This window comes from Carya illinoinensis, chromosome 3, assembly GCF_018687715.1.
Source record: "Carya illinoinensis cultivar Pawnee chromosome 3, C.illinoinensisPawnee_v1, whole genome shotgun sequence".
In the NCBI taxonomy this organism is placed as follows: Eukaryota; Viridiplantae; Streptophyta; class Magnoliopsida; order Fagales; family Juglandaceae; genus Carya; species Carya illinoinensis.
The window spans coordinates 22,115,973-22,130,792 of NC_056754.1; the positions used below are offsets into that span (position 1 = coordinate 22,115,973).

Sequence of the window (14,820 nt, forward strand, 5' to 3'; positions counted from 1 at the left end):
TTGAGTTTGTGTGGATGATTTCTTCATTTTTGTGGGTTGCTTTTCAGTAACTGTGCTTCTCATTTTCGGCCAGTTACAGTATTTAGAAGTTTAAGTAAAAAAAAGAAAAAAGAATTATCTAGCTTTGTCGACAAGATTCACAGGCATGAACATGAAGATATTTCGATTATTTAAGTAAAAACTTGTCTTTGCACAGTGTTACAACTTAAAAATTTAAAGATATTTGTGAGATGATTTAGTAAATTTGAAAGGACATAAGGATATCGTCGCACATTACAGTTCATTAAAAACAAAAAAATTGAAATGACGCGGCATGCCAGTCGGCATGCCGTTTGCATCATGCGCTTGCCTTTAGCATTTTACTTGTGATGATAGATAAAAATGAATTCAAACACAAGTCATTATTGTAGAATAGATTCCATAGAATAGTTATACAAAAAAGTAGTATTGGAGGAGAATTTCGATCGTCCAACTCCAACAAAAAAAAAAAGGTAACCGTTCAAAGATGAATCGAAAACTAATCTAAAAAGTAGAAAGTTCTGAGTAGGAAAAGTCAACATTCAATTCCCACAAAGCAGCTTTTAATACAAAGTCCCATCTCTGCCAGGTTGAACCGTCACCGTTTGACCCATGACTTGTCCGTGTTGCCTCCCAAAGGCCACAATTCGCAAACGCATTCTTCGTAGTTGTCCCCATCCTCAGCCCCCGGGACCAGCATCTCCTAATTTTTAGGCGTTTGACAAAGCCCGAAAGGCCACGAGGTCCACCACGAGGCTAGCCAGGGAATAATACTTCATCAATTTAATTTAAACAACTATATTATAGTATTTATCGTTCTGGTATTGTCATGGAAGAATTTATAAACATTATGCTATTAAAATTATTTATATAAATATTAATTTTTAATAATATAATAAATGAGTAATGTTAATACAAATTCTAAATAGATAAATTTTGTATAGATGATTTGTAAAAAAAAGTTTAGTATTACTAAAAAAGAATGGTGTTTTTTTTTTCAAAATTTAAAAAACGTTTTATTTTATTTCATTTTATCTTATAATATTTTATTTAATTTTTATATTTTATTTAAAACTAATTGATACAAACTACAAACTAGCGCATGCTGTACACGGATGGCAAGTAAAGTGTAATCTAACTTATTCAAGTGCTGGAATAATATAAGTCCTAAATGATTATACAAAAGCTAAGATGTGCCTGCCATTGTGTGTTGTGTATACATACATACATACTAATCAAGCAAATAATATGATGCAAGCAGGTTCACCCTTCTACGTAGATTAGCATGCGGGATGATTTTACTAAAGGATTGGCGTTTTGATATGCTAGCAACATTATAAAACAGCTTACGACCGTCGACAGGGAATCCAGGCTCTCTCTTAGTTCTCTCTCATCCAGTGTTCTTCCTTCTTCTGCTTCTAGAAAAACGGCACGCAGCCCTAGAGGCCCCCCCTCCTTCTGCCTTTGTCTTCTTCACATCTCCACACGCCTCTCTCTCTCTGTCTCTGCCTCTCTCTCTCTCTCAATGCTCAAGAACGTACAAAATATCCCCATTTAAAGGCATTAACCGTTGTCACTGTAACCCATCCTCCCAGTCTTCTCTCTCTCTGAGCCTAATTCTTATCCGACACCGTTTTCATGCGAATGCGTGTCCGCCTGCATCCTCATCCTCATCAGCGTCATGTATAAAACGGTCTCGTCCTCGTCTTCGGCTTCCTCAATCCTCAGGGCTGCTGCTGCTTCTTCCTCTTCCTACCATAGGGCCAGGTTCTTCTCTCCATCTCTTTCTCGAAGCTTTGTCGCCTCTTCTTCCCCTCCCAAGCACTCTCCTTCTCTTCCTGCCTACCGATCCTTGAACTTCTCCTCCGCTGTTCGATCCGTCCGCTTCTCCCCACCTCGCTGGAGCCACGGTGTCGATTGGCGCTCTCCGATCAGTCTCCGCTCTCACGTCAGGGCCGTAGCTCCCGTGATCGAACGCTTCCATAGGAAGATTGCCACTATGGGTACACTTTCTTTTCTCTTGATTTCCATAAATTCCGGAGCGATTTTTCTATACTCACATTTTTTTATTTATTTAGTTTCTGATATACGTTGATTTATTTTCTCTGTTTTGGTACTGAGAGATCGAAGTAGAAAGGAAGAAAATGGTTTGGATACTGCAAGTCTGCTGAGCTGAGCTAAGTAGTTGTAGGCTCTGTTTGATTGCTCAGACGGCTCAGGAAATGGAAGAGTTTTTATTTTATTTTTAATTTTTTTTTAATATTTGATAAGTAAGAATTAAATTTTATTCATACGAATGAAATAGGGATAGCCCGTGCAGAAGTATGCAAAAGAACACCTAAATTCGCCGGTGCTTCACGGAGTGTTTCGAGATCTTTGATCGCGAGCAAGAAATGGTTTCTATTTCTGATGCAGCAACTATAGCTGTTTATTCATGGAAAATGATGAGATTTTCGAAATTTCACGTTGTCTCCCTATTGTTTGATACATCATGTACTCTAGTCAGCTAAGCTAAGTACGTGAAGGCGCTGGCCTGTGTTAGTTCCCACGAAAACTAAGGAAATAGAATATATATATAGTGGGATCTTTCGGTTTATCATCATCTCATGCATTTATGCATCTCAAATCTTGATTATTATTGTTGCTGTTATTATGGCTATTAGTGTATTTCCATTTCACCGATAAATTTTTATTAATATTACAAATATTGTTATTTATTATTATTATTATCATCGTTATTATTGTAATTATTTATTTGAGAAATTTTGAGTTTTTTGGTTGTAGATCCAGTTATGTACCGCTGGAAATTAAAAATACGCAAATTTTTTATGCCTAGAAAATGTAAAAACAGTGAACCTAATGAGAAGTCTTTGAATAATCACATTTTAATTACTGAAGGAAATTTTCGTTCTGATTGTTCATCTGTATGGTTGCAGCCTCCGAAAATCCTTTCAAGGCAAACTTGACTAGTCTTCCCAAGGTAGGAGGTGGCGAGTTTGGAAAGTTCTACAGCCTTCCATCTTTTAATGATCCAAGGATTGGTAATTTTTCCTTCAACTACGTTTTACAGTAATATGTTTGTTTTTATGCAGCAAATAACTTCATTTCTCAACTATATCATAATAGTTTTGGGAATTAAATGATGATTGAACTAGAAAAAGAAAAAGAAGGAAAAATCACTCTCAGCATCTTCTAAGTTATGAATTGTTGTTTATTGGAACTCTATTGCTGACAACACTTACTCATAAATGTATAATAGAGAAGTTGCCGTACTCAATCAGAATCCTTTTGGAGTCTGCGATTCGCAATTGTGATAACTTCCAAGTTAAGAAGGAAGATGTTGAGAAAATTATTGATTGGGAGAAGTCTTCTCCAAAGCAAGTTGAAATCCCTTTCAAGCCTGCCCGTGTTCTATTGCAGGTACCTAATGAAGTTGAGCATACTTAGTGACTATTTTAAACATGTCTTCCTCTTCTAATGGTTCTCATCTGTTGTCAGGATTTTACTGGAGTTCCTGCCGTTGTCGACCTTGCTTGTATGCGGGATGCCATGAACGAACTTGGAAGTGATTCTAACAAGATTAACCCTTTGGTGCGTGTTGTTCTTATCAAATGTCTCTGTGACATTGTTGAGTTACTGATATAGGTTTCATGCCTGAAATTTCATATTTTGGCTTAATAACTTTAGATGCTTGTTGACCACATTTTGTATCTACAATTTTGCATCTTGTCTTGATATTTGTCAAACTATAAACGTATGTATTGTGATAGTATTTTGTTCTTGCGTATTAACTATTTGGAGGCCAAAGCTGGATGCTCTGTCCTTTAAAACAATTGATCCTCAGAGCGTGAATGTCTTGGAGAGACCGTTTAAGGAAGATGAGATTTACAAGGTCATCTCTGGTATGGCCAAGGATAAAGCGCTGGGGCCGGATGGTTCAGGCAGTTGTTAGCGGAGGTTTCTTATTTGGCTTCAAGGTGGGTAACGGCATGGTTATGATCTCTCATCTATTATTTGTAGACGATACCCTACTCTTTTGTGAAGCAAATTGGAACCAAATTCAAACTCTACGGGCATTGTTACTTTGCTTTGAAGTAGTGTTAGGGCTCAAGGTGAATCTTGGTAAGTCTGAGATGGTTCTGGTGGGTTTGGTTTCAAATATACACAGCTTAGCAAGTTATTTGGACTGTTAGGTGTCTTCTTTGCCTTTGAAATATCTGGGCCTTCCTTTGGGAGCTACTTTTAAGGCTAGAGCTATTTGGGATGAGGTAGTAGAGAAGATAGAGAAAAGGCTGGCTGGCTGAAAATGGATGTACTTATCGAAAGGGGGTCGACTCACTCTTATTAAGAGCACCCTTACGAACCTTCCCACTTATTTTCTATCAGTGTTTCCTTTGCCATCAGGGGTGGGGAGCAGAATTGAGAAACTCTTTAGGGCGTTCCTATGGGGGGGCATGGGGGAGGAGAAGAAATTCCATCTGGTTAGATGGAAGACAGTTTGTGCTCCAGTTGTACAGGAGGGGTTGGGAGTGTGTGACTTGAGAACTTTTAATAAAGCTCTATTGGGGAGATGATTATGGAGATATCAATCGGAGGGGGATGCATCGTGGAAGGAAATCATTGTCGCTTGTTATGGAGCTACTTGGGGCGGTTGGTGTTCCAACGAAGGGAGAAGGGGGTATGGTGTGGGTTTATGGAAGTTTATATGGAGGGGGTGGTCTTGCTTCGAGAAACATATTCGATTCGTTGCGGGAGAAGGCAATAGAATTAGTTTTTGGCGGGACGTGTGGTGTGGAGATCATGCATTGGAAAGAGTTTTTCCGAATCTTTATCATATTGCTGCTAATAGGGAGGCTTCAGTGGCGGATATGCAGTCTCTCTATCATGGCACTATTAAGTGGGATGTTCTTTTCAACTGGGACTTTCATGATTGGGAATTATCTTCTCTATCATATCTTTTCAGCCTCCTATACTCCATGGGGACTCCTATGGCACAGTGTGACCATGTGAAGTGGAGGTCTAATAATCATAAGAAATTTACGGTAAAGGTGTGTTACAAAATTTTGACCACACAAAACCATCCTCCGTTCCCTTGGAAGAATATTTGGCGGTCTCGTGTGCCCTCCAAAGTAGCCTTCTTTGTTTGGAACGTTGCACTTGGGAAGATTTTGACCACGGATAATTTGAGGAAGAGGGGGGTGTGTAGTGATGGATTGGTGCTATATGTGCAAAAAGAATGGAGAATCTGTAGATCCCTTTTATTACATTGTGAGATTACAAGGGAGATATGGGATGAGATTTTTCAAAGGGTCAACATTGGTTGGGTTATGCCTTTGAGGGTATTGGACCTGCTGGGGGTGTTGGAGGAAGATACAAGGTTTCCAGCAAGTGGCAGCAGTATGGAAGATGATCCCCCTATGTATTATGTGGTGTCTGGTCGGAAAGAAATGCGCTTTGCTTTGAAGACAAGGAACACACTATGGAGCAGCTAAAGAACTTTTTTTTTCTAACTTTACTACTTTGGTTTTTCGCTATTGTACTAAATGGGGACAATGTCCATGATTTCTTGTCTTTGATTCCTCATTCATAGAATGTACTTAGGTACCTTATATATACTTCCTGTATACACGGGCCATGCCTTTTATATTTTGATCAATAATATTTATCTTTTACTTATAAAAAAAAAAAAAAACTATTTGAGTTATTTCTTCACTTTGTATATAACTTGATGCATGCAGATAATAAATAAGTCTTACATATAATTACATGGTGTGATGTAGACTATTACCTAATATCATGTTACTACCAGGTATATTTTCAGTTATTTTTGTCTCAATATCTTCCATTCTAAATATGCAGGTTCCTGTGGATCTTGTAATTGATCATTCAGTTCAGGTTGATGTAGCAAGGTCTGAAAATGCCGTGCAGGCCAATATGGATCTTGAATTTCATAGAAACAAGGAGAGGTTTGCTTTTCTGAAATGGGGGTCTACTGCTTTCCGCAACATGCTTGTTGTACCTCCTGGTTCTGGTATTGTGCATCAGGTAAAGTAGTCCAGAAGCCAATGCGGAAGATCATATAATGTCAGCTTATATGTCTAGCATGATATATTAAATATACTGCATCAGCTATAAGTCATATCACTTTTACATTTCATTCTGCATATTTGAATCATCTATTTTCTTTTTCAATTAATATGTGGTAAATGAAGATTAAGAATGTTGAATCTCTGTAGACAGTCTTACACATACTTGGCGTGGAATGACTTGATATGTTGAATTCTCAGGTTAATCTCGAATATCTTGGACGGGTTGTTTTTAACAACGATGGCATACTTTATCCTGATAGTGTGGTTGGAACTGATTCCCATACAACCATGATCGACGGGTTAGGAGTTGCTGGCTGGGGAGTGGGAGGTATTGAAGCAGAGGCAGCAATGCTTGGCCAGGTAATAAGTTCTGAGCATAGAACGTATAATCATGCAAGGATTGTTAGAGGCATATTGGATTATCAGTAATTCATTTATTTTGAGTTTCTTTAGATACAATTTGCTGCTCACTTGAATTCTCTTGAGTGGAAGAGTGCTGCTGCAGTTTTTCTTTTAATGCCTTACTATTTGACATTGACAGCCCATGAGTATGGTGTTGCCTGGTGTTGTTGGGTTCAAGTTATCTGGAAAATTGCACAATGGCGTCACTGCTACCGACTTGGTTTTAACTGTGACACAAATGCTGAGGAAGCATGGTGTTGTTGGCAAATTTGTGGAGTTCTATGGTAACTCATTTTTCATGAAATTGTGTTGGCTAACATTAAACTGTAATGGTTTGTTTGTGCAACTAGATATATCTAAGGTGATCATGGTTGTATGTGCTTGTAGGGGATGGAATGGGTAAGCTATCACTAGCTGACAGGGCCACTATAGCCAATATGTCTCCTGAATATGGTGCAACTATGGGATTCTTCCCTGTAGACCATGTCACTTTACAGTATCTCAAATTAACCGGAAGAAGTGATGAGACGGTGAGTAGGTAATTATATTTGGTCAGTTGGAATATGAAATTCTTATAACATCAAGTGACTTCTTTCTTTCTTAACATTAGGTGGAAATGATAGAAGCTTATCTCAGGGCAAATAAATTGTTTGTCGACTATAATGAGGTAAAGGTCTTATTTCTCACTTATTTCTGATTTTTCATTGTTTCAGTATTTGTTTACATCATATTTTCTTTGAGGTTTTAGCCAGCAAGAATTCTACAAAGAATGACTTGGTTTCATGTAGCTACGATAGCTACTCTTGCCTTTCTAGCCTGTGTTATGAATACTAACTACTTTCGCTTAAGTTCAGCCTCAACAAGAAAGAGTGTACTCCTCTTACCTACAACTGGATCTTGCAGATGTTGAACCCTGCGTTTCAGGACCAAAAAGGTGTCTACTTTCTTCTCGTACAAACTTGCTCACATTGACTCCGCTTTGTCAATTCTTGGTCTTGAATTCATGTTTCTCATACTTATTGTTTGAATCATTTTATATATACCCTCTATTTTTTGTAGACCTCATGATCGGGTGCCTTTGAAAGAAATGAAGTCTGATTGGCATTCTTGTCTTGACAACAAAGTTGGATTCAAGGTTGGTCAAACCTTTTGGTCCATCAACCTGTTTTTTTAATTTTGTGGCCTGGCCAATCTGCTTGTTATTTTAGTTTTATTTTAGACTTAGTTATTTAGCTTCTTTTTATTGTAATCTACTGTTTTTTTCCCTCTATACCTGATAACTTCTATCAAGCATGCAAGTGTATACTTTAGTTTGATGTAAATCCTTTACCAAAGATTGAATTAATAGAACAATATTTGGGACAAATTATTTCCCAGTCAGCGATCAGACTTGAGATGTCTAGTTCGATTGAGGATTGCGTTACCCGTCTTAATCTCATGCAAATCAGATGGACCTAATTCAGATCAGATCATTATTGCAGTTAAAAGCCATGAACCCTGGTACCTATGAAAAAAAAGCCATGAAACCCCAGTGCTTAATCTTTAAAAAGGACAGGATTATAACCATGACTGATTTCTTAATTGTCAATGCTGTGTCATCGTGATGGTTTCCATCAGCAATTAGCTATTGCTGACAGTTCTGTGATCATTTCTGCTACTGCTCCATCATCACTAATTCTGGTGCTTCTTGCTTTTACCATCAAATCAACTGCCACCCCATCCATACAGTCGTTTCCTCCTTCTGGAAGTTAAAGGCATCTCCGATATGAGCTACTAAAGTAATACCGAAATGGTCATTACTGCTTTTTGGGTGATGACCAATTATGGCCCTTGTAATTATTGGGGTTGTGGATCTTTAGTCAGGCAGCTTATATTTCAAGTCGCTTTTCATTTTCCTGTAGTTTTCCTTCATAGTTCATCAATTAGTCTGGTTTTAGGGTATATTAGTTTTGGTGGTGATGGGAATGTTGTACTTTTATTTTTTCCTATGAGTGGCAGCTACTTACAGTATTCATCTTCTTTTTCTCTGCATGATGTGAATTATTGCTTGAATCGATTAAGTGGTGGTAGACTATTGCATGGCTGGGTTTGCTATTGTATTGGAATACCTATCCACCCATCCCCCCTCTCTCTCAGATTGTGCATTACCAGGGATGGGCTAATCAATTTTTCTCCGATCATAACTGAAGTGATAATGTGTACTGATCTACTCTCTCTCTCTCTCTCTCTCTCTCTCTCTCTTCCCTGTATATGTGTGTAAAACTTTTTTGATCGCAGATATGATCTCTAGTATCCCCACAAGCTTGATTAGATCTCACCCACATATGGCACACTTTTATTTTTCAATTTATTTGTTTTCCATTTTTCCTTAACATCTCACCGACTGCAGGGGTTTGCTATACCAAAAGATGTACAAGACAAAGTGGTCAAGTTTTCGTTCCATGGACAGCCAGCAGAGCTTAAGCATGGTAGTGTTGTAATTGCTGCAATCACAAGCTGCACCAATACATCAAACCCTAGTGTCATGCTTGGGGCAGGTCTTGTTGCAAAAAAGGCTTGTGAACTTGGTTTGCAGGTTAGTCATGGATACGTCGATGCCCATGTACACCGGAAATATACAAAAGAAAACACCTAAATACATTCTAATAAGCGGAAAACAATAACAAAAAATCATGAGCTGAAGCTCCATTAATCACTAAAGCAGAGAACCAAGGCAATAAAGAGTGCACAAAAAAATCCCAAAGTTCCTCCAAAGTAAGCTCCTTATCATTGAAACACTGCCCATTCCTTTCTAACCAAATACACCACATAAGACTCAAAGAAACCATCTTCCATGCCGCAGCCACTTGAGAGCAACCATATAGCCCATTCCAACATGCAAGAAGATCAACCATTCTCAAAGGCATCATCCTTTTTCCCTCAATCTTGCATATACAACTTTTTGTTGGCCTTCCTTTTACCGTAAGAAAGTAGAAGATAAATGTTTTGATGCCTTGGATCCCGCGTTTTATTTTCTTATTGATCAACAATTTTTTTTTTTTGAATGTTCTTAATTAGGTGTTCCTCTTGTATACGTCTTTTTACTTGGGCTAGCACTTTGTGTTTTATAATAAAATATTTGATTGCTAATAAAAAAATGAATTCTTGAATGTTTTACCAGGTCAAACCATGGGTTAAGACAAGCCTTGCCCCGGGATCTGGAGTTGTTACAAAATATTTGCTCCAGAGGTAATTCTTATATAGAGACATTTACTTTGAACATTTAGTAATGTGAAGTAACTACTTTATTTCAGTACATATAATAAAAATCTCTGCTAAATATGGTTTTGCTTGATGCAGTGGACTGCAAAAATATTTTAACCAGCAGGGCTTCAATATTGTTGGATATGGCTGCACAACATGTATTGGGAATTCAGGGGATTTAGATGAATCAGTTGCTTCTGCTATTACAGAAAACGGTGAAGTCTCTCTCCTGGGAAAATTTTCTGTAACAAGCTTAGGCATGCTTGCTTAGATGCATCATCACTTTGTTTAGGGATTAAAGTTCCATAACAGTCCTTTTTTCTTTGAAAAAAATCACCATTCCCGACTAATTTTTTTTTTTCTTTTAACTTATCAAAATTTTTTTTTTCTTTTATAATTATCCCCAACTAAATTTATCCGGTTGTTTGTGCAGACATTGTGGCAGCTGCTGTACTTTCTGGGAACAGGAATTTTGAGGGCCGTGTTCATCCATTAACAAGAGCTAACTACCTTGCCTCGCCTCCTTTAGTTGTTGCCTACGCCCTTGCTGGCACGGTATGTAGTCTTTATTACCATGATGCCTGTGTATCTTTAGTACAAAAAGAATATTGATACAACAATCCTTAGAATATGGAAAACCTGATGCATTAATCCAATGGATATGAAAAATGAAATGGCAGAAGGGTGGGTCACTGTACTTTTTATATCCACCAGTTGCCTTGGATTAAGCTTCACACAAAAGTTTTACACCAAGAATTTGAGTTGAAATTTATATTCAGTATGAGACTATTGAGTCATATAATATATTTTTTTTTATAGGTAAACGATTATATTATATTAATACGAATAGGCATAGCCTAAGTACACCATTGAGTCATATAAATAGTTTAATGTCGTTGTTATTAGTACCTAAATCTCAATTTATTTTGGTCTAAGGACAACACGATTCCCAAATCCCAGTGTCAGCTCCTTGTGGAAACCCAGTAATGTCTGGCACATGCAACATTTGAGTGGTAGACATTGACTGGATAGTTTCTTGTTGTGTACCATGTAAATGCATTGTTTCCATGAAACGTGGTGTGGCGGAATTATGATATTGAAAAGGGTTTTGTCGTAGGTAGTATATTGTTTCAGTAGAAAAGGAGACATGAACTACATCAAACAGGTGTAGGTATTTTGCATTACTTCTCAGCACTTTTTCCCCTGCATCAGCTCCTGACTCTATGTTGTGTTCAAGCGTTTTGAAACTATAAGATGCTTAGCTCTGTTAGGAGTCCAACATTTGAGTTGGACTAAGATTCCTTGGATTAAGCTTCATGCAAAAGTTTTACACCAAGAATTTGAGTTGAACTTTATATTCAGTATGGGACTATTGAGTTATATAATTTTTTTTTTTTTGATAGGTAAATGATTATATTATTATTAATATGAATGGGCATAGCCCAAGTACACCATTGAGTTATATAAATAGTTTATTGTCGTTATTATTAGTACCTAAATCTCAATTTATTTTGGTCAAAGGACAACATGATTCCCAAATCCCAGTGTCAGCTCCTCGTGGAAACCCAGTAATGTCTGACTGGCACATTCAACATTTGAGTGGTAGACATTGACTGGATGGTTTCTTGTTGTGTACCATGTAAATGCATTGTTTCCATGAAATGTGGTGTGGCGGTATTATGATATTAAAAAGGGTTTTGTAGTAGTTAGTATATTGTTTCTGTAGAAAAGGAGACATGAACTACATCAAACAGGTGTAGGTATTTTGTATTACCTCTCAGCACTTTTTCCCCTGCATCAGCTCCTGACTCTATGTTGTGGCCAAGTGTTTTGAAACTATAAGATAGCTCTGTTGGGAGTCCAACATTTGAACAGTTGCAATAATCAGCACGTTTATTTGTTGTCACAACACTTCTACCTTTAGTTCGAATATTGAAGAATCAATTAGAAGTTATTTTTCAGTAATCTTCTATGTCACATATTAATGATCCATCCTATTGGGTGGCATGAAATTGTTTTCTAGGTTGACATCGACTTCGATAAGGAGCCAATTGGCACGGGGAAGGATGGTAACAGTGTCTATTTTAGGGATATCTGGCCTTCTACAGAAGAAATTGCAGAGGTATAATTAGAATGATCAAGTTCTGCTGTAAAGTTTTAGAATATGCATGGCATAAATTAACTTTGGATGGCATACTGTTTAGGTTGTTCAATCCTGTGTGTTGCCTGAAATGTTCAAAAGTACTTATGAGGCAATTACCAAAGGCAATCCCATGTGGAATCAGCTTTCAGTTCCAACTACCACCCTGTATTCATGGGACTCTGACTCAACCTACATCCACGAGCCTCCATACTTCAAGGGCATGACCCTGGATCCTCCTGGAGCCCATGGAGTGAAGGATGCATACTGCCTACTGAACTTTGGTGACAGTATTACAACAGATCACATTTCCCCAGCAGGCAGCATTCACAAGGACAGTCCTACTGCAAAATACCTTCTCAACCGTGGAGTAGATCGCAAGGACTTCAATTCTTATGGAAGTCGCCGGGGCAATGATGAAGTGATGGCTAGGGGAACTTTTGCCAATATTCGCATTGTTAACAAGCTCTTGAGTGGGGAAGTGGGCCCAAAAACAGTTCACATTCCTACCGGCGAGAAACTCTCTGTTTTTGATGCAGCAACGGTGAGCTCCTTTATATCTAGTTGTGGTACAAGTTTTTCATCCTGATCCTTTTTCCTGGTCAATGTTTTTGCTTGAGATGATTTTGTGTACGAGGAATTTGTGCTTTATTTTTGCTGGAGCACATGCACTTGATCTGTCAGTAATGCTGGCCTGTGGCCTTCTGGGCTGACCTAGATTAAAGAAAACATTGCCTTTATGCCCATACTCCCTATCCTTTTTTTTTTTTGGGTGTATATTGGGTAATAAGATATACTCAACCAGATTTATTATTATTCTCTTGTTATGTGGTGTTTTCAATTCTTATTTACTTATCCCAAAAAAAAAAAAAAAAAAAAAAAAAATGTAAGGTGAACTCTTACTGAGTTTCTAAATGGGGCATTTTCATCGTCTGAAATAATAGTGGCTTTTGTGATCTGAAGTAGTTTCTTGTGATTCATAGATGCCCCCCCCTTAAGTGATAACGATGATCTCAAACTGTTGGTTATTGAATGTTATGTGTTTGGCCCTTGTCTATTTCAGAGGTACAAGGCTGCTGGGCAGGACACCATCATACTGGCTGGTGCTGAATATGGGAGTGGAAGCTCCAGGGACTGGGCCGCCAAAGGTCCAATGTTATTGGTGGGTTTCTCAATTCCCTTTCTGGTTGTCTTCAATATGTTCTGGCAGTCATCTGTCCTCACATGAGTATTTTACAGGGTGTTAAAGCAGTGATTGCCAAAAGTTTTGAGAGAATTCATCGCAGTAATTTGGTTGGAATGGGTATTATTCCACTTTGCTTTAAGTCCGGGGAGGATGCAGACACACTAGGATTGACTGGCCACGAACGATTCACCATTGACCTCCCAAGCAAAATTAGCGAGATAAGGCCAGGCCAAGATGTGACTGTCACAACTGACAATGGAAAATCTTTCACCTGTGTTGTCCGCTTTGACACTGAGGTATATCCCTCTTTCATTTATTTGTACATTTTGAATTCAGTATTGCATTGCGGAGAAGAGAAGGATAATGGATGTGTTGTAAGAAAACTGAATTAAAAAAATGATTTTATATGCTTAGATTAAAATGGAATAAGAATTATACTTGTCATGTTCATATGAAATTGTCAAACAAGGCATAAAAGCAGTGTTAAATTAGAAAGCTTTTTGTTTCCTTGCACCATTCTTTGTTTTGGGGATTCTGAGGAATTTTTTATTCATGAGAAATGATTTATATAGTCAGTGTGTAAACTTTGCGTACTCTTAATGGAATTTTTCATGCTGGACGCCACTTTTTTCAAAGGGAGTATGCGGGACATGTACACCTTAGGATTGTATATATAGTATTACTCCTTACTCATATAAGCCAGGGATTGTTTCTGCAGTTTAGTGTGGTGCGTTTGACATTTTTTGTCAAACAGGAGTGCCCATACTTGTCATCGAACAACGTAGTAATTACTAACATACAGATATTTTGAGTATTTTAGCTGATTGATTATATTGTTGTGTTTTGCAGGTGGAATTGGCTTATTTCAGTCACGGAGGCATTCTTCCCTATGTTATACGGAATTTGACCAAGCAATAAAACAATTAGTGCATTGTTGGATTTTCGACCTTTCCATAATATCCCCGTGAGTTCTTCCATGTGGGGTGGTGAATAAAACTTCTTAATAATAGGAAACAAAAAATCCGTTTCACGGGATATATAGCTATTTTCAGCTTTTGAAACATAATCATAATCGAGGGATGTTTGCCTATTTCTTTCAGGAAAAGGAAGAGTGTACTTTAGTCAATGGTACAATTATTTATTTATTTATTTATTTGTGCAATTTACGTTCTTTAGTTGTATGTTCTGTTGAGTTGATTTTGAACCTCACTCAGTGCATGAAAATGAAATAGAGGGCCGGCATAAGTATAAACTTCCAGAAAATGCCCTCCAACTCTTATTTTTTTTTTATTATGTAATGGTTGATGTGGAATGCCATGTCAGCATAATGCTATGGAAGAAGTAACACGAGAGTATAGCTTTTAGTATGAGAGTAAATTGATGATTGGTCAAATTATTTGCTGCACAGTAGGAATAAGACATGAGTAATTGACTTCCAAAACGATAGCAAAAGTTGACCCAACTTCAATTGCTAGGGCGTCATCGTCATCTTTGTCAACCGACAATGTCTACCGATATATAAATTCCAACACAATCTCTATAATATCAAATACATTGTAGAAGTGTTACATGTATTTATAATTTTACTTATAAGGTTTATTTTGTCAATTTTCTTTTAAAATTTAAATTTTATAATTTTTAACGTACCAATAATTGACATTAGGAGAAGTAAATTATTATTATTATTATTATTTTTTTAAGTTTTTTTTAAATACTAACGTAAACTTTCAAGAGTAGAATAA

The 14,820-nt window shown here is 37.4% G+C and overlaps 1 protein-coding gene across 1 annotated transcript; it reads left to right on the forward strand.

The window, feature by feature from the left end:
* Positions 1 to 1,390: 1,390 nt before the first annotated feature.
* Positions 1,391 to 14,240, forward strand: LOC122303810 (aconitate hydratase, cytoplasmic-like). Its single transcript, XM_043115774.1, has 20 exons — positions 1,391 to 2,021; positions 2,955 to 3,059; positions 3,278 to 3,438; positions 3,517 to 3,609; positions 5,878 to 6,063; positions 6,306 to 6,467; positions 6,649 to 6,793; positions 6,897 to 7,039; positions 7,120 to 7,176; positions 7,364 to 7,443; positions 7,569 to 7,644; positions 8,899 to 9,084; positions 9,670 to 9,737; positions 9,849 to 9,967; positions 10,186 to 10,307; positions 11,776 to 11,874; positions 11,957 to 12,436; positions 12,956 to 13,054; positions 13,132 to 13,374; positions 13,928 to 14,240. Exons 1-20 carry the CDS (start codon positions 1,700 to 1,702, stop codon positions 13,994 to 13,996), a joined length of 3,015 nt encoding a protein of 1,004 aa, XP_042971708.1. The 5' UTR covers positions 1,391 to 1,699; the 3' UTR covers positions 13,997 to 14,240.
* The last annotated feature ends 580 nt before the right edge of the window (positions 14,241 to 14,820 follow it).

Bases quoted from the DNA above. Each gene is read 5' to 3' on its own strand.
- LOC122303810 (XM_043115774.1), top strand. From the start codon at position 1,700: ATGTATAAAACGGTCTCGTCCTCGTCTTCGGCTTCCTCAATCCTCAGG. The intron at 3,610-5,877 runs GTGCGTGTTGTT...CTAAATATGCAG, and splicing joins CTAACAAGATTAACCCTTTG to GTTCCTGTGGATCTTGTAAT. The intron at 7,645-8,898 runs GTTGGTCAAACC...CACCGACTGCAG, and splicing joins ACAACAAAGTTGGATTCAAG to GGGTTTGCTATACCAAAAGA.